The 20,339-nt window shown below is 39.8% G+C and overlaps 1 protein-coding gene across 3 annotated transcripts in view; it reads left to right on the top strand.

The window, feature by feature from the left end:
• The window catches only part of Tgfbr1 (transforming growth factor beta receptor 1), a 53,057-nt gene that overhangs the window by 26,709 nt on the left and 6,009 nt on the right, over nucleotides 1-20,339 (top strand). For 2 of the 3 annotated variants that reach the window (XM_031377350.1, XM_031377352.1), the window contains exons 2-8: nucleotides 3,042-3,287; nucleotides 5,573-5,815; nucleotides 7,512-7,742; nucleotides 14,073-14,240; nucleotides 14,631-14,787; nucleotides 16,561-16,685; nucleotides 17,999-18,129. In XM_031377350.1, coding sequence (XP_031233210.1) covers nucleotides 3,042-3,287; nucleotides 5,573-5,815; nucleotides 7,512-7,742; nucleotides 14,073-14,240; nucleotides 14,631-14,787; nucleotides 16,561-16,685; nucleotides 17,999-18,129 — 1,301 coding nt within the window. The remainder of the gene's footprint in view (nucleotides 1-3,041; nucleotides 3,288-5,572; nucleotides 5,816-7,511; nucleotides 7,743-14,072; nucleotides 14,241-14,630; nucleotides 14,788-16,560; nucleotides 16,686-17,998; nucleotides 18,130-20,339) is intronic. The other variant, XM_031377351.1, reaches the window with a different exon arrangement.

A 20,339-nucleotide genomic window follows, 5' to 3' on the forward strand; every position in this document is an offset into this window, starting at 1 on the left:
ACTCTTTCAATTTACTTTTATTATTTATGTGTGAGGAAGTGAACATAGTGGAGGTCAACTTTTTGGGGTTGATTCTTTTCTTCCATCTTTTATATAAGTTTTTGAGATTGTAGTCAAGTCAACAGGTTATGTGGCACGTGCATCTCATTGGCTCTGAAGATGTTTTATAAATGGTCAAAATAAAACTTTGTTAATCTGTTAAGGTAATAGGCAAGTGTGCTGGTTGCAGCAGAAACCATTTTAAGCATGCTTGAAAAGAACCCGGTGTTCCTGAGTTAAAGATTTAGCTATCAAGTCAGTTCAGGGTCCCAAACACCACACTTTTAGCTATGATGATTTGGTAGAAGGACTCACAGTGAGACCTGGTTGGAAGACAGAAAACTAAAAAGATGTGGGGAGGGAAAGAAGTCAGAAACATGATTTGATAAACTCGGAATTGCTACAGAGAGTACTTTTTTCCCTAAAACCATCTCAAGCAAGTTGCTCCAGATAATAAACTATGCTTACTTAGAGCTGGGGTGTTTCCTAAATTTAATGAAGCCACCTTATGGTTTCACTTAGAGAAGGGAATTCTTTGCTTGCTCTCATGGTTCTCTGTGGAGTGGGGTGGTGGTACGGTTGTGTAGGCCTGTAATACCATTGCACCACTACACTGGGAGGCTGAGTGAGGCAGAAGGATAACAAATTGGAGGCCTACCTGGGCCACTTACTGGGTCTGTATCTCAAGGTTTTGAAAATGCAAAGAGGCTCCAGGATATGTATGTAGTTTAGTACATAGTGGTACTGTGTTTGCCAAGCATAATAAGGCCAAAATTCAAAAAGGTAATTCCCTAAGTTAATAGAAAGATGTAATCTAGCTCATCATATATTTATTTGATTTTTAAACTTAAATTTTAAGATTTGCTTATTAAGCTTTAAGCCTTGTAGATTACATTATATGAACAATAAAAATACCCAAAGAAGCTCTCATTTATAATTTTGGAGGTGTACTGTTCTTGTCCTAGATGAATTTCTGCCTGAATAAATTTTCTGGTTTTGATTCACTCTGGCTCACCTTGAGATTCATTTTTTTTTTGCCTTCCCTAAGAGGAGGGGACCTCCAGGCCTTTGATGGCAGTGCTAGGCTGTATTTCCCTTTTGCCACTAAGAAGACACAGAGAAGTCATGGATACAAGGTACACAGTGACAAGATAGAACTTAAGGTTGGCAAAGCTGAAAGCTACCTGGGATGTAGTTTGGCAGAGAACAGGTGCAGTTTTCTAGATCTTCTGTCCCAGCGGAGCAGGACCCTTCATTCTCTTAGCAGTGGCATGTACAGAGCACTGCCAACCAGTGAAGCCCACTTGAGCCTTGGTTGGTGCCAGGGTTTTACTGAGGATCAGCCACCAGCCATTATATTAGTTTTCATTGCTATGACAAAGTATCCGACAGAAACAAATTAAGGATTGCTATCCTTAGTCTTTAAGGAAGGGCTTACTCTATTGAGTTTCAGAGGTTTCAGTTATCAAGTTGGGAAGGACATGGCAGAGTATCTTAAATGGGTCTTTCTGTCTGTCTCTCTCAGGACGGTAACACTCACATTCAGGGCAGGCTGCCCCCACCTCCCCAGAATGCCTTCAGAGGAGTGCTTTACAAAATCTCTTAGGTAGTTCTTAACCTGATAAAGTTGATGATCTCTAGATTAGCTATCACAATCCATAGGTTTATAGTCTGCATAACAGCTGAGCTAAGTCAGGACTTAACTGCCTCCATTCCAACAAACAAAAATAGATCTTTTCCGTGAATCACATTGTTAGTACAAACTATCTGGTCAAATTGGTACTGTGTGACTCAAAGCCTTATACATACAGAAACATTCTTATCAGAGAGCATATCCCAGAGGCTCAGCACTCATATTCAGTTGAGGACAGTTCTGAAGATATGCTATTCTTGTGAATATGCTGTGTTGTTTAACTCAGGCCTGCTAAGTAAACTTCCTTGCACAAGCCATTTAGGAAGATAGCTTTCTTCTGGGCTGCTGTCTGCCTTGGCACTCTTTTTCTCTATATAATGAACCTTCCTGGTCTCATCATTGTTGGCTATTCCTCCTAACTGGTCTTTTCCCTTGCCAATAAGTAATTGGATTACCTATTATGTTGTTCATACAGCAAGAAGTTTTGAATACTGCCCTCAGTCATAGAACCAACCATATGTGGTGGATTTCCAGGATGAATATGGGTCTCTGAATTCAAAGAAGTTATATTTTCTTAAGGGGAGAAATAATAAAACCAGCATTTCTAGTAAGCTGTGTATACTTTGAGGAAGCACTTAATCCTATTAGAGGATATGGGTGTGTATGACAGAAGATGTTGGTGACAGTAGACATTTCCATAAAGGGGTCATTCCTAGAGTTGAGTCACAAGACCTAATAGATACAGTAGGCATATAACTAGGTTCCATGTAGCTAAAATATATAAGTTGTTGCTGGAATAATCTTCCCTATACCAGCTGGAAGATACATGTCGTAGAGGTTGCACAGCCTGAATAGGAAACCCATGGCTCAATGCGAATCTGTTTCTATGACTTCATTACCACAAACGTTCAGAAATGGTGTTTCGAGCCTCTGAAGAGTTTGTGGCACTCTTTACACATTGCTCTGCAATTACTAGTGAGGGGTGTGTGTGTATGTGTGTGTGTGTGTGTGTGTGTGTGTGTGTGTGTGTGTGTGTGTGTGACTGTGTCATTTAGTACTAGGAACAAATGTAACTGTACTGTGTTTCAAATGGGAGGGCAAATGATTGCCTTATCTAGATGAAATTTTGTGGAATTTTTCTAGGTTGCAAATTTTGGCAGTGGGGGGGTGAGGGGGTAGGTCAAAATTTCACTAAATTACCTTGGTCTCTATATATGTGTAGTTCTTGGACATTCTAAGAGTAATAAAGTTTGTTATTTGAACAGTGCATAATTTGTTATAATAAATATAATAATAGTATAAATATTGAACTTTTAAACTTAATCTTGGTACTCTTTTTTTGTAATCAAATCTTCTTCTTCTTCCCTAGCATTACAGTGTTTCTGCCACCTCTGTACAAAGGATAACTTTACCTGTGAGACAGATGGTCTTTGCTTTGTCTCAGTCACTGAGACCACAGACAAGGTTATACACAATAGTATGTGTATAGCTGAGATCGACCTAATTCCTCGAGACAGGCCATTTGTTTGTGCGCCATCTTCAAAAACAGGGGTAGTTACTACAACATATTGCTGCAATCAGGACCACTGCAATAAACTAGAACTTCCAACTACTGGTAAGTTGGTGTATTAGCACCCTCCCCTTCCTTCCTCCAAGATGCTGAAAGATGATTCTAGACTGCCTACAAATATAGACTGCACGTGCTTACAGAGACCATCAAGCCTGGCCTGTTGAGGAAAGAGGCAGAGAGTTACCTGTCCTGAGTTGTAGATTTATGAGTAGCCACGAGTCTGACTCCTGGGTGTGTGTTAGAGAAAGCAGTGCCAGGAGACTCTGAGTGAGATCTGCTGTCCCTGCAGGGTAGCCTCTTCAAAGTGAATTCTAGAGTCTTATAGAGCAACATGTCATTAGGGTTTTTCCTTGCCTTGACCTCAATGAATTTCTCATTCCTTGTTTGGTGTACCTACATCTTAAGGCAATCCAATCAACAGCCTTTTAATGGGCAGAAATTGAGTGCACCAAACAGTAAATGTTTTCATTTTGTGATATTTTACCTTGATTATGATCTGTGAGTATAACTTAAGATGTCTAGTGGTACCATGTATTTAATACTTTTCAAAAAGATCCTAGAGGGGCTACAGAAATGGCTTAGCACTCAAGAGTGCTTGTGACTCTTTCAGAGAACCCAGGTTCAATTCCCAGCATCCATGTGGTGGCTTACAACTGTTACTCCAGTTCATGGGATCTGATGCCCACTTCTGACTTAAAAGTACCAGTCATGGATATGGTGCACAGACATACATATATAGGCAAAACACCCATACACATAAAATAATAGTTAATAGTAAATAGTCCTGGTATAGCTAGTAATTTAAAACTTAATGAATTAAGTGGAAATTTCTCACTTTCTCCAAGTCCTGAATTGTTATTTTAATAGTCAGAGAAATAAAATGGGAGAAAACCTATATTAATGCTAGCAGATTTGATAGAAGAATGAATACTGCTCACAGAACAAAACTGTGAATAATTTCTTCAGAGAGAAAGAGAGAGAGAGAGAGAAAGAGAGAGAGAGAGAGAGAGAGAGAGAGAGAGAGAGAGTGTGTGTACATGCATTCATATGAGTGCACCTATGTCAGAGAATGCTTTGTAGGAGCAGATTCTCTCCTTTGGTTCCTGTGGATTGAACTGAGGTTATCAGACTCAGTATCAGGTTTCTATGCACACAAGGCATCTTGCTGGCCCAGTATAATTCTTAAGTATGGGGAAAAACCTCAGTGCATTTAACACTGATTACCAAAAAAGGAGGAAAATGTTCAGACTTTCCACTTTATTCCAGTATTGGGGCAGTTGAATATTGTATATTGGTTATCACTCAAAATTCTTAAGGTAAGCCTTTTAGAAAGACTTTTCTTAAACAAAGGCAACAGCTGTCTTCAGACAACTAATTAAGTATGCAGTGTCTAAGGATTTAAGATCCTTCCTGAAAGAATTGCTAGAAATAGAGTTTTGTGTGATAAGAAATTAATCTAAATGAAGATGTCAAGAATCAGAAAAGATTCTATCATACTCTCCCTGTTCCTCCCTCCAAGCCTTTCATATACTCTCCCTAATCCCTGTTTCAAATTCATGCTCTCCTTTTCTTCAGTTTTTGACACATTTAAATGTGTATATTAATGTGTTTTTGAAATGAGTATGTATTAATTTATTTAGAGATTATAAGAAAATAAATATAATTAAAAATACATTGGCAAAAATAGTGTAGAAAGAATATGCCTACACAAATTATTTTAAAAACAGTCCCTGAGCTGGAATGCAGAGGTTGAAGAATTCTAAGTTTGAGACCAGCCTGGATGAACTATGTGATAAAATCCTGTCTCACAAAAAGAGGGGGGAAGATTTAAGAATATATAAATAAGCAAATAAAATAAAAACCAAAAGTAAACAAAGGATGTCTTAGGCTTTAAAAAGTTGGTAGAAATGTATATAATAAAATATGAGCCTTTGAAGTTTGGCAAGGAAGTTGATAATTTGTAAAAACGTTATTAACTATATTTACATATATTTCTTCTTCTATGAGCCTACAGTAGACGTGGAATAAGAAGAAAAGATCAAAGTGCATTATAAAATGAGTTATTAGAAGCTGTTTCAAAGAATCGGTTCCTTTTCTAGTTTACCTGAGGAGACAAGTGGGGAAGGAGGTCTAGGGGGGTTAGCTGATGAACTCAACAGCTCAGGAACAGGAAGAGGGAACTGACAGCCGATGGTCTGACAAAGGAGGCCAGGGAGGGAAGCCCTGTGTGACTAAGTGATAGTAGTGGACACTGGGGAAAATGCGAGGGTTTGGGAACTGTGAGTACCACCTACAGTGTTTTGTTTCTCTTGATGTTTGTTTCACTTGAGGACCTTTTTCAGAAAAGCAGTCAGCTGGCCTCGGTCCTGTGGAGCTGGCAGCTGTCATTGCTGGTCCAGTCTGCTTCGTCTGCATTGCACTTATGTTGATGGTCTATATCTGCCATAACCGCACTGTCATTCACCACCGTGTGCCAAACGAAGAGGATCCATCATTAGATCGCCCTTTCATTTCAGAGGGTACCACCTTAAAAGATTTAATTTATGATATGACAACATCGGGGTCTGGATCAGGTAATGTCATTGCTTACCTTTGTCTTAAGTCTTAAGTCATTTTTGCTATTTTATTTAATTAGTTGGTTGGGGCATTTGTCTTAATTTGTTAAAACTTTGGAATATTTTGAGTACTATACCAGATTGCAGCCTAAGGAAAGTTGTTGAGCTTGCTGTCTGTCTGACTGGATAGTTTAGTATAGATAAATCAGAGCTTGGTTTTACCATTGAAACAAGTGAGTCACTTCTGCAGTTGTATAGACTTGCACGAATCCTCCCTTATAGAATGTAAGTCTGGGAGGTAGAAAGTCGGCACCATTTGTACAAAGATAGAGCTGTGGTTAAGAGACGCAGCTACCATTCTCCTGGCTCATTAGCCTCTTTATCATGGTACGAAATTGTTGTTTTAATAAAAATGTGCCTGTGCCTATGCCTGTGCCTGTGCAGACCCTCTCAGGAGACAGCTATATCAGGCTCCTGTCAGCATGTACTTCTTGGCATCCACAATAGTGTCTCTCTTGGATATATATATATATATATATATATATATATATATATATATATATATATATATATATATATCCAACTGTATATAGGTGGTGCTGTATATAGGATAGATCCCCAGGTTGGGCAGTCTCTAGACTTTGTCTCTGTATTTGCTCTCGTAAGTATTTTGTTCCCCCTTCTAAGAAGGACTGAAGCACCCACACTTTGGTCTTCCTGAAAGGATTCAAGACATTGCCCTGTAGATGATAGTTGAGTTCTAACATAGGCCTATTTATTTGCCTTTGAAATGTAGCTCTATGATTTGGAGCATGGAGTTACTCTTCCTCTTTCTACGACCCATGTACTTGTAGGGCCATCAGAAATTGTTCTTTTGCCTCTGAGCTTCCCTCTCCTTTCAGACCTCTCACTACAAAAGCTTATAGGTCAGAGCTCATTTGTGTTTGTGTCAACATTCTTCTCCTCCTCCTGTAAGTAAAGCAGTTACTTGATCTTTCTTTCTTTCTTTCTTTCTTTCTCTCTCTCTCTCTCTCTCTCTCTCTCTCTCTCTCTCTCTCTTTCTTTCTTTCTTTCTTTCTTTTTTTTTGAGACAGAGTTTCTCTGTGTAGCCCTGGCTGTCCTGGAACTCACTCTGTAGACCAGGCTGGTCTCTATCTCAGAAATCCGCCTGTTTCTGCCTCCCAAGTGCTGGGCTCAAAGGTGTGCACCACCACTGCCTGGCTTGGTTTATCTTTCTAAAATCAGATTTTATAGTCATTTTACCTATTCATGGTTGAGATTCAGCCTCCCAGTGGTCATCAAGGGACCTTGTATTTAAAACTGTTTATCTTCTGGTGACAACTTACCTTTTCTTCCACTGACATTCATATCCTCATGAGTAAGACTGGTACTCAAAGACACCTTGTTCCTTTCTTTTATCTGCCTTTGCTGAATCTCTCTCCACAACCATCTTCTTTAGTCTCTCCCCTTTGTCCTGACCCTTAAAGGAAAAGTTCAGTTTGTGTCCCCAGATCTCTAGGCAGGTATCTCTGGATTCTTTTTCAGTATTTACTATTTTTTTTCCCACTTTTGGGGTTGGAAAGGCAAAAATAGTCTGTCTATCCAACAAGGCAAAGGTTAAGGAGCAGTACCTGCCTCTGGGTCTCCATTGTGGTCTGTCTGGGGTGCAATGCGGACTGTTGATGATTTATGCTGTATTCATTTCTGTATTTAGGGTTACCACTGCTTGTTCAAAGAACAATTGCCAGGACCATTGTGTTACAAGAAAGCATTGGCAAAGGTCGGTTTGGAGAAGTTTGGCGAGGCAAATGGCGGGGAGAGGAAGTTGCTGTGAAGATCTTCTCCTCTAGAGAAGAACGTTCATGGTTCCGAGAGGCAGAGATTTATCAGACTGTAATGTTACGCCATGAAAATATCCTGGGATTTATAGCAGCAGACAACAAAGGTCAGTGTGTGTCTTTCTTGTGTGTGTGTATATACATACATTCTTGTGCAGGGCGGGGGCATGTGGAGGATATTTGGCTATCTTCTACAATCACTGTCCACCTGATTTTTAAGATAGGTTCCCACTGAACCTGGAATGTATCTGTTTGTCTAGACTGATTTGCTAGAAGCCTCAGGATTCTGCCCAACACTGGGATTACAGGTGTGCACTATCACTTCTGGATTTTACACGGCTGGAAATCTGAGCTTAGGTGCCCATGCCTGCATGACAGGCATGCTACCAGTTAAGCCATCTTACCAGCTCCATTTCATTACTCTTAGTGGAATGTCAAAGTCTCAAAGAGCTTTGTTTTTACAGAGATAACTACTAAATACTGTCATATTTGGTGAGAAATGGATATTTGTAATATAGTAAGATTAGGTCAAATGCAATCTTTTAGACATAGGACATTGTTAAGATTTTCTTCATGACAGTACATTTTAAATATTATTTTGTGTGGCACTGTGGACATGCAGAAGTCAGAGGACAACTTGTGGAGTGTTCCTTCTACCGTGTGAGTTCCAGGGATTGCACTGGCAGCAAGTATCTTAACTCACTGAGCCATCTTGCAGGCCCATAGTGGATTTCTAAATCTTTTATTAATTTGTAAATTAGAAAAGACCTATAAAAATGTCATATACTTTTGCTATTTTAAATCTGGTTAGTTGAGTATAGTCATAAGATAGAAGGAAAATACTATAATTTGAGGTGAGACCAGGAAGGCATCTTAGTATAGACCAGCTCCTCACCACACCCCCACTGCTTTGGTTTGTAGGACATCTCAGCAGCATAGACTAGCTCTTCCTTTCCTTCCCACAGTACTGGGGTTAGTAGGACATCTCAGTGTAGACCTGGTGCTGGGTTACTAGGACATCTCAGTGTAGACCTGGAGCTGGGTTACTAGGACATCTCCATATAGACTAGCCTAGCCTTCCCCAGTTTAGTTCTGTGACTTCAAGCCTGCCTTGCACATACTAGACAGGTGTTTTATAACTATGCTGTGTCTCCACTCACAATGGCCTTAGTTATTTAATAACTTTACATTCCAGTATCAGCTCTCCCTTTCTTCCTAGTATCTCTTCATGCAGAACCCTCCCCCATTCCTCTCCCTTTTCCTTAGAGAAGGGAGAGCTCCCCTTTAGAAAATAACCTCCCTACCCTCTCCATCATCAGGTCGCTGCAGGACTAGACACATCCTCTCCCACTGAGGCCAGACAAGGCAGTCCATTTAGGGAAAAGAGCCCTTGCTCCTGTTGTTGGGGACCAAGTTGCTCTTCCACTTGTTCAGCAGGCCTAGGTCCAGCCCATGTTCACTCTTTGGGGATTCAGTGTCTGGGAGTCCCCAAGGGTCCAGGTTAGTTGACTCTGTTGGTCTTCCTTGTGGAGTCTCTATCTCCTTTTCAGTCCTTCTTCTAACTCTTCCATAAGACTCCCTGAGCTCCATCTAATGTTCGGCTGTCAATCTCTGCATCTCTCTCTGTTGGCTGCTTGGTGGAGCCTCTCAGATGACAGTTATGCTAGGTTCCTGTCTGCAAGCATAGCAGAGGATCATTGACAAATAGCCTTATTTTTGAGGAGAGTAAAAATAACTTGCCACTGTATTCTGTTCTGACAACCCTGGCAGGGGTTAAATATTTCCTCAGTTCTGTAAGGAAGCTTAAGTAAACTTGAGAAGGGGTTTTTCCTAAATTACCTTCCTGCTGGAGCCACATGAACACTACAGACAATGTAGTGAAAGTATGAGATGGGGTCAGGGCACAACACATTCAAGAAGCAAGGATGCTGCAGGGTGACTCCCAGCAGTGACCTTAGACCCTGCTGCTTCTTATAGCTTCTCTTAATACCTTTATGCCACAGCTCTTCTTCTGACATCTGTTGGGGACTTACACTGTGACCTAACTTTTGCCATCCTAATCAAATAAATGTATCTCCTGCTTTTCTATTAAAAATAAACAGTGAGGGGCTGGAGAGATGGCTCGGAGGTTAAGACCACTGACTGCTCTTCCAGAGGACCTGGGTTCAGTTCCCAGCACCCATGTGACAGCTCACCACTGTTTCTAACTCCAACACCAGGGTTCTGACACCTTCACACAGACACACATGCAGGCAAAGCACCAGTGCACATAAAATAAAAATAAATAAATCATTTTTAAAAAAAGCAACAAAACTTACAACAGTTATTTGTGGCTTGGTAAGAGAGACTTGCAGTGGCCATCCTTCCCTTTTTCTAATGTCAGATGGTACTATGAGGGGTTTTACTTTTTTTTTTTTTTTTTTTTTTTTTTTTGACTTTTCTGTTTTTTCAAGTTTATAGCTGTTAGATTTAGAGGCTCTATTAGTTAACTTATTTCATTACTATGACAAAATACCTTTAGGAAGGAAGAGTTTCTTGTGGTTCCTATCTGAAGGGATCATGATGGAAGGCCTGGTGACAGACTGTAGCCTGAGGCTGATGGTCACACTGCACCTGCAGTCAGGAAGAGGGCAGGATATGGCCATGGAATAGTGCTGTCCATCTTAAGGGTGAGTCCTCTCACCTCATTTAAACTTCTCTGAAACCACCCTCACAGTCACACCTAGAGGTTTGTCTGTGAAGCATCCTAAATTACAGTCAAATTAACAGTTAAGATTGCCCATTGCAGAGGCCAAGGCTGATCATTTTTAAAAAAGCAACAAAACTTTCCAAGACAGGGTTTCTCTATGTAGCTCTGGCTGTTCTGTAACTCACTCTGTAGAATAGGCTGGCCTTTTGCCTCTGTCTCCCAAGTGTTGGAATTAAAGGCATGTGCCTACAAAATATAGATCTTATTTATGTTTCCTTTTTTCTCTTGTTTTATTGGTTTCATAAAGGAGACACTAGCTACATTGTGAACTTCTTAAGCTGTCACATCAGAACATGTATGTGTGATTGTGGTAGGAACAGTAATGGGTGGTAGGTAGTAATTTTTTCAGTGGCTCCTAACAATTCAGTACCTAACTGAAAACCAAGCAGAGTGGTGATCACAGTCTGTATCCTTGGCTCTTACTTTCTTCTATTTTGACACTATTTAGCTCGCCCTCTTCCAACTCTTGAAATAACATTTTTCTTAGTGTATTAATATGTTTTCTTTCTTTCTCCCTTTCTCCCTTTTTCTCTCTTTCTTCCTTTCTTCTTTTTGATTTGGTTTGGGGTTTTGTTGTTGGTTGTTTGTTTATTCTCTCTTTCTCTTTTTTAAAAGATGGCCACAGCTGGCTTTGAACTCATGATCTTCCTCACTCCATGCCCCAGTGCTAAGGTTACAGTGTGCCACTATACTAGTCTATTCTTATTTCTCACTATTTGCTTATTTTCTCAATCTTATTTTTCTGATTGATTTGTAAGAAGGCTCTAATTCTACAAATAGTAATTGTTCCCTTAAAGGGCTTACCCAAGTTTGTGATTTCAGATTCTACTATAGTGGTGACTCATTTGCATTTGAAGCTTAAACCTCTTTCAGGCTTCTGTTAGGCATGTTTCAAGTCAAAACCTACAAGTACAAACCACTGAACCTGTTGTGCCCTGAAGTGTCATTTGTTGAAGCTGCAGTCTAGTGGATGCTGTCATCTGGTGGTCACGATGGGAACTGACTGACCTTACTACTGTTTTCTTTATTAGGTGTACTGGGCAGAACCTAGGCTTTCCATCCCACTTCTCTTTTCCTTTATCTTCATCGTCTTGATTTGGCTACTTTTGCCTAGGCCAGCCTTAAACAAAAAATAAATAAAAAGATTTATTCTTAATTATATGTATGTAAGTATATCTGTGTGAAGGTATGTGTGATTGAGTACAGGTGCCCAAGGAGTCCAGATGCATAGGTTCTCCTGGGCTGGTGTTGTAGGCAGTTGTGAGCCTGATATGCGTTCTGTGAACTGAATCCTCACAACTAGTATTGGTTCTTAAATGCTGAGTCATCTCTTCAGCCCTTTGTGCAGTTCTATCTGTATGAGCACTCCCTTCTTCCTCTCTGGTTAGATACTAGTCAGGAGATCTCCCTTTCCTGTCATGTTCTCTAGCTGTTGTGTTTTTGAGTCTTTCAGAACACAGTTATGGTTAACAGACATGCACATGAGCTAGTGGTGTACCCATACCAAGAAAAGGACTTTAGGGAATGCATGAAGAACAGTTGAGAAAAGAAAAGGAAAAAAACAACAACAAAAATAAACAAACAAAAAACCCCTAGAATCACTAATCTCTTGAGTTCTTATGCCTAGCGCTGACATATGAGTGCTGCATACTAACCGACTGGGCCCCACCTCGTGAGTTCTTTTGGCAGTAACAGGAAATACTTTGCATGGAGCTAAAGAGAAGACTCACTGACTAAGAACACTGAATGTTCTAATAAAGAGCCCAGGTTCAGCTCTAAGCACCTACATGATGCTCTCATCTGTCTCTATGCAACTCCAATTCCAGGGGATCCATCACTCTTTTCTGCCTCTATGACATAGAAGTGGTAATTTTGCCGTACATGCAGGGAAAATACTGGAACATAACATAAAATTAAAAAGAAAGAAAGGACTCTCCCCAGATTATAAAACCCTATCCTTTTTGGCACCCTTCCCCACCCTACTCCACCCCCATTTTTGTTTTTTTAGGTTGGTTTTGGTTTGGGATTTTTGCTTTTATTCCAAGACAGGGTTTCTCTATGTAGCTCTGGCTGTTCTATAACTCACTCTGTAGAATAGGCTGGCCTTCTGCCTCTGTCTTCCAAGTGTTGGGATTAAAGGCATGTGCCACAAAATGTAGATCTTATTTATGTTTCCTTTTTTCTCTTGTTTATAGCTGTAGGGAACAGCACATTTTAAATACTAATGTGACAAACATTGTATTACCTACCTTAAAAAGAAATCTAGTTCTCTATTCTCTTTATACATCTTAAGAGTCTTCAAGAGTTGCTCATCTTAAGAGTTATTCTTGTATAAAAAAAGAAATATAGGCCCCTTGAGAAAGTTGTCTGAGGCCATGCAATCAATAGCACAGAGACCCTGGGTTCCTGCCTGGGTCAGCATAACTTGCTTTAGTTATGCCTTTCTATTACTGAAGTAAAGCACCATGACTAAAAGCAAATTGGGGACGTAAACATTTATTTCAGCTTACATATCATAGTCATAGTTCACGTCAGAGGAAGTCAGAGCAGGAGCTGGAGGCAGAAACTAAAGCAGAGGCCATGGATGGACATCTTTTTACTGGCTTGCCCCCACCCCCACCCCCCCCGTCCCACCCCCACCGCTGGCTCAGGTTGCTTTATTTTAGCACCCAGGACCACCAGTATAGGGATGGCATTTACCACAATGAGTGCCCTCCCATGGTTTATTAATCAAGAAAAGTGCATCCTAGGTATGTCCATAGGCCAACTTAGAGGGGACATTTTCTTTGTTGAGTTTCCTTAGTCCCAAATGACTCTAGCTTGTGTCAGGCTGACATAAAACTAGCTAGTACATGACTTAAGGGTATATATTTTACTAAATTGTGTTGTTTCTTGTTTTTCCATCTACTTCTAAGTTAAATAGTATTTACTGGACCAGTGTAGCCTAGGAACCTAACTGTTGACCTTAATGTTACATATCAGATGCATGCATCAGTTTACCAGGAACTCTTAGCATCCACATTTCAAGTTGTTTAGGTTCCAAATCACTGTGTACAATGAGGTTCAGTCCTAGTCTCTTTAGCCTTTTCTTCCAACACTTTAGTTCCTGTTTCAGCATCAGAGGTACACCACTGTTCTTGTTTTTCTGAGATTTCAGCATTGAGATTATGATCATCTTGTTTGGCATCTTTGAGAACTGTGCAGTCTGTCACTAAAGCTTGTCAGTTCTCACCAAAGCTCACTTGAGTTTTGTCACATGCTATTGCAGCCATACTTGGCTCCCCAGACTTTTCTTATGCTCACTTGCTGCTGCCCTTGTTCCTGCAAAGCAGCTCTGATCGTGAGCTAACCCGGCCCGGGTGCCTCAGGCACTAAGGAGTTCAGCTCTGCCACTGCCTCTGTAGAAGGAGGAAGTGAACATTGTTGGAAGATGATTCCTTTTCTCTTAAATGGAGTTATTTATCATTGCTTTATCTCACAAATAGGGAGTATACTCTGAGGATCTCAAATATATGCACCTAAAAGTGTAGAAAAACTAAATATAAGAAAATATGGAAGGAATTCATGCAAAGTTGGTGGCATCATGTTGCAGGTATATGTTCAAGAGCAATAGTGAAAAGTGCTAACAACTGGAGTAAGTTGCAAGTGTTCAGCAGCCCGACTGAAATGTGTGTGTTCTGATGTGCAGACAACGGGACATGGACTCAGCTGTGGTTGGTGTCAGATTATCATGAGCATGGATCCCTTTTCGATTACTTGAATAGATACACTGTTACTGTGGAAGGAATGATCAAACTCGCTCTGTCCACTGCAAGTGGTCTTGCCCATCTTCACATGGAAATTGTTGGTACCCAAGGTAATACTTTCTACATTTCTGTTATTTAAACTATTGTTCCTGTGAGTATAGTATATATTCAAATCATGAAACCTAACTGGAGATATGTAGGTTTTTAAAATTTGAATGTTTTTTCCAATGAAAATAGAGGAAATCTGAAAGTTTACTTAGAGATCAACAAACCAACTTTTTCACCTTGTTTTTTTAGTTCTTAGATTTATGTTGTCTGAAGATTTAAACAGTTTTGTCCCTTTTGACACAGTGGTTTGTTGAGTTTAGTAAAAGTCTAATTGTTATAGGTGATGTAGCTCAAGTGCTTTCACTCTGGAACTAGTGAGGGGTTCGGATCTAAAAGTGAATTGTGAATGGTATCTCTTGTTTAGCAGTCATGTCTAACTTTTGGTTTTCTAGGAAAACCGGCTATTGCCCATAGAGATTTGAAATCAAAGAATATCTTGGTGAAGAAAAATGGAACCTGTTGTATTGCAGACTTGGGACTTGCTGTGAGACATGATTCTGCCACAGATACCATTGATATTGCTCCAAACCACAGAGTAGGCACTAAAAGGTACACTTGGGAGTAAATGGTGTTTAATAGTGGTTAATGTTAACTTCTTTTTCCCTCCCGATTTTCATATCTGTATCTCTTCTGAAACGTGGTCCTTTATTAGATTGTTCATAAGCTTTTAGGGGCTTTGCTACTCAGAAGCCTAGTTACTGAACTTAAAAACAAGCCTATTGATGGACAGGCCTTCCAGAAAGTATTATCATTAATTTGGTTAATTATAAGAACAATAATAACTAACAGTAGTCTAAATCCTTCCTGTTTCTGTACTATAGCAAGCCTTTTTTCATATTTTCTATTGTCTTTCTTCCTTAGAACATTTGTGTATGCTGTCCTAAAACATACATCCCTTAATATACTGTTCCCTTTACATCCCTCTATACCTCAAGGAAGCCTTTTCTGATCCTTGGGAACCTTACATCTTCCTGGTACTGCACAATAAGTGACTCCTGGAGTCATTTACTGAAGCTGTGTTCTCACACTATGTTCTAGCTGTCCTTTTGTGTGCCTGCGCCTGTGCAGTCTGTTGGCTTGCCAGAAGCTTACGATGCCTGTGTTCCTAAACCCACTTTCATACATATTTGTTTCATGCATTTATTCTCAAAAGAACCTCTGTAGAGAGGTGTCATTGCTATTAATTCCAAAGAGAAGAACACCCTATTAAGGTTTAGTAATGTGACCTACTTCATATGACTGGCAAGCTGAGATGTTGAACTCAAAATCTTACTGTGTTTAAAAATTGCGTCACAATATTTCTTCAAAACTAATGCTTTGAACTTGGAAAAAGGCAGCAACTTTAGTCAATCTAAATTGTAATTATAGTTTCTAGGTTGCTGGGGACTTGGAGAACTCATGACCAGTGAGTGAGCTTCAGTAGTAGTCTGTAGGACCTGTAACTATAGCAACTTAGAGCTGGGCACTGGTGGTGCACGCTTTTACTTCCACTAGTCGGGAGGCAGAGACAGGCAGATCTCGGAGTTTAAGGCCAGCCTGGTATACAGAGCAACAGGCCAGCCAGGGCTATACAGAGAAACCGTGTCTCAAAAAAAAAAAAAAAAAAAAAAAAAAAAAAAAAAAAAAAAAAAAAAAAAAAAAAAAAAAACAAAAAACAAAAAAACAGAGAGACTTTAGAACCCAGTGCCTTTTTTCTTTCCTTTTTCATAGTGTTTTGGTGAGAGGGCTTCCAGATCAAAATATGTGGTCCCTAAATAGTCCATGAGGGTGGGGTACATTAGGGTATTTGTAACAGCCACAGCTGTTCAGTATGTCTTTCATAAACCATGATCAGAAGACAGATGGCATGGAACTGCCATTTCAACATTTCATGGGTTTTAGTCAACATCATTAATTTGCAAATCGGTTTAGATACCTAATATTCTGCTTGCATTTGATATGATCTCAGTCACGTGCTATTTTATGTGTGTCTGTGTAAAGGGAGGTGTCTGAAGGACTGACCCATGTGTTGACACAGTAAGGGGTGATTTTTTTTCCATTTTGTTCTTTATGTACTTGGGAAATATTTTTGTAGGAAGTGTGAATCATTTTTTTTAAAACAGCAGAACCACAATAAAAGGAGAAAAAAATTCCTGTGTTTGGTAGTATACATCTTTAATCCACTATGGTGTTTATGAGGCAGAGGTAGGTAGATCTGTAAGCCAGCCTAATCTATATAGTAACACAGACTGTGTATCTTTTTTTTCCAAAAGGAAAAGTGTATGAAAGAGCTCAAAAGTAATGTGCTTTATAGTTGACTACAATGTTGACTCTTTTTTTTAGGTACATGGCCCCTGAAGTTCTAGATGATTCCATAAATATGAAACATTTTGAATCCTTCAAACGTGCTGATATCTATGCAATGGGCTTAGTATTCTGGGAAATTGCTCGACGCTGTTCCATTGGTGGTAAATCACTGTTCTTCCCTCAGTAGTTTGTCATGAGAAGTTAGTCAAGAGTTGTTTTCTTTTTTTCTTGACTAAAACTATAGTGGGCAGTCTGACAGGTGACCCCTGAGAATGCCACAGGGAACAAAAGATCATCCTGCCGACACACAGCTTACCCAGCTGCTCCTCCTGCTGTTTTAGTCTCAGACAGCGTTAGAACCCAGCCTGTTGCTATCATCTTGCCTATTTGAAAGGACACCTGAGAAACTGTTTCTAGTATGGACTTGGCTAAAACGACTTTAAAACAAAGCAAAACAAAACAACTCCCCCACCCCCTTTTTTTTAAAGGCTATTATTGTTTTTTTACAACTTGGTTGTTGAAGATCTATATAATGATAATTGCATTAACATTGGGTGCTTTTTTAGATTAAGTTTGTTTTAACTTTTGGTTTTATATTATGCTGAGAACTTACTTGTCAGTGTGTGCTCAAAACACTGTCTCTTAGGCTTAGGCATTCTGGCTAGGACTTAGGACTTTAAGATTTTTAGACAGTGAGAGATAGAGTATGTTTGGTATTGTAGCAAATAGGACCTGTTATTTACAGACACAAGCAGAAGGAAGAGATTTGTATCTTAAGCTAACCTTGTGGGATTCACATTTCCTTATAAGACTATATCCATGCATCCAGTGAGAGACTGCAATCACAGTAAGATCTCATCTTCTGCTTAATAGATTTATAGTCAAAATCTCAACCTAGTCATCATAGCACATGAGGCTCAAAGTTGTCTAGTTTCTTTTTCTGTTGCTGTGATACAATACTCTGTCAAAAGTAGTATCAGGAAGAAAGGGTTTATCACAGTTCCAAGTTACAGTCTTACCATGCAGGGATGTCACAGCGGCGGGAGCCTGAGGGAGCTAGTCATATCACATCTACCATCAAGAGCAGAGACTAATGAGTACATGCGTGTTCAGCTTGCTTTCTCTATTTTATACACTCTAGCATCCCTTGCCTAAGATAAAATGAGTCCTCCTACGTCAGTTCTGTTAATCAAATATTATTCCTCATAGTTATGTCCAGAGGCTTCTCTCTCAGGTAATTCTACATTTTGTCAAGTTGACAGCACTATCCTTAGCAAAAGTACAGGCATGGTGATGACTCAAGTGGGTGGGTTATTGCTCCAGATGTGGGTTAGATAAAGAAAGCTGTGAGTTTTACTTCCCTAAGGAATTATGAACCAGTGTAATGTAACCATTATAATTACTTGAGCCTCACAAGTAATCCTTCCATGACAGGGCAGCAGTGGATTAAATTGGACTTTTTAAACCAATACAGGAATCCATGAAGACTACCAGTTGCCTTATTATGATCTTGTACCTTCTGATCCATCCGTTGAAGAAATGAGAAAAGTAGTTTGTGAACAGAAGTTAAGGCCAAATATTCCAAACAGATGGCAGAGCTGTGAGGTAAGTGTTTCCTTTTGATCAAGATTCTTTGCTAAACTGTTTCTACTTAGTAGGCAGAAGTTACTTTTCTGTAAGAAAAAATGCAAAGGTTCTTTTTTTTTTTTCATAAACTAGTAAATATTAGTAAAAGTATTAAAAAGACCATGAAACATTTGCAGTGGCCAGTGGCATGTCTGGACATTGTTAGATATGCCAAGTGAAGTAAAATGCCTGCTGTTGGAGTAAATGCCTCCCTCCAGGCAGTGCAGCCCAGAATATGACATGAACAGGTTGCATCAGTTCTCTGGAACTTAGCACTCCTTTGTAAGATGAGGAGCTTGGGTATGATCATTGACCTGTATTCCTAGGGCTGTATAGGGCTGCTCCTCCAAAGGAAGGGATGCTTTCCAGCAGAGTCTGGGTATGTTAGCCCCAGCTTTTATAGAATGTTGTAAGAATTCATTCTTAACTGTAAATTCAAAGAAGTCATAAAACAAATTGTATTAACAGCTGTTACTGCTAGATATTAATGTACCAAGATGTGCCTTCCAGATTGGGAGGCTTGTAGTTTATAGTTAGGTGGACTTTCAAAAGAAGAAAGAGCTAGACACCTCTGTGTCACTTCTGACATCACTGTGCTTTCACACAGTGGCGGGCATGTGGCTGAGTTTGTAGAGTTCATGCCTAATATACCAGAGGCCAGGAATTGCTTCTCAACCCCACTTTAAGCCAGGATAGTGCCACACAGGCCTGTCCTACCAGTATCCTAAAGGTAAAAGCAGGATATTCAGGAGTTTAAGCTCAACTTCAGCCAGTTCCTGGCCAACCTGGGTTACAGGAGACCCTAACTCAAAATAGCAACAAAATTAGACCTCTTAATGAGGCCCCAAGGAATTGTCCTAAGGTAGTAGTTTGTGATTTTAGGAAAGTCCCTCTTGTAGTTGGTAATTTCTACAAACTTCTATTCTGCTTTGTTGGAAAAGTGCCAAACATATGCATTCCTAGAAAAAAACTCCAGGTGGGACACATATCCAAATGTTAATAACAGATTATGGGAAAAGTGAACTTAAAGAGAAAGGATGTCTTTTTTCTCCTTTTAAGAAAAAATTTTAAATTTAAAAAAAAAAAAAAAATTTGTAAGGTACCTTAAGCAAAATACAATGTGCAGACTCAGAGGAGACAACTCAGTGTGCCCAGAGTGTTCATGTGATAGAACTCATCATACAAGGGTGTGCTTTAAAATTGTCTCTGGTTACTTGATAGCACAGACATGAGGTACTCACACTCACTTAGTAACTGAAGCAGTTTACATATAGACAGACGTCTTTTAAGCAGGAAGAAGTTAGTTACTATTAAGAACACGTGCAGTTCATAGTTACTCTTACAGAATGCTGGTTAATGCCATTGCAGCTGTGTTGTTTTCTCAATTTGATAAGATTAGTTTTCTGTGTACTTACTGCTGTTTCAAGGGTTTGCTTTTCTAGGGTGTTAAAGTCTCTCAGTTGAAACACATAAGAGTATGAAACTGGCTAAGCTTGCTGGCACAGGCCTATAATCCCAGCTGCTCAGGAGGCTGAGGCAGAAATGTCGCAAGCTCAAGCCTGCTTGCACCATAGCACTCTAATGTAAGCAGCCTTGGTAACGAATGTAGGGAGACCTAAGAGTAAACTAAAAAGTACTCTAAGTGGTTCAACATACAGCTTAGTGCTAGTGTGCCTGCCAAGTGTGTGTGAGGCCCTAAGCGCAGTCTGCAGTAACACATGCATAAATGCCCACACAAACCCCACACTGATCAGTACATAAATGTGGTGGCTTCTAGGGCCTTCTGCTGTTTCCAGTCTGGACTGGTTACTTTAAGAGCCACTGTGTGGCTTCTGTCCTGGAATTCCTTTTGCTTTTGTGTCCTTCCTGGGCCTTCACCTCCCTCTTTGTTTACTCCTCCATCTTCCTGTTTGTGTGCTCCTCTCTTTCAGCACTGTTCATGTTAATCATTTCCCTTCCTACTGAGAATATGCTTTCTCTCCTCTAAATTGTTTTTCTTCTTGGCATTTACCACCTTAAAGGTCTATATTTCACAGTAATTTATTAATTAGTTTATCTCTGATATGGAAACTTTTTGAGGACAGATTTCATAAGTTTATTCACTGCTGTATCTAACACCTGTGTACTGGCTGGTTTTGTGTGTCAACTTGACACAGGCTGGAGTTATCACAGAATGGAGCTTCAGTTGG

Source organism: Mastomys coucha, unplaced genomic scaffold (genome assembly GCF_008632895.1).
Source record: "Mastomys coucha isolate ucsf_1 unplaced genomic scaffold, UCSF_Mcou_1 pScaffold18, whole genome shotgun sequence".
Lineage (NCBI taxonomy): Eukaryota > Metazoa > Chordata > Mammalia > Rodentia > Muridae > Mastomys > Mastomys coucha.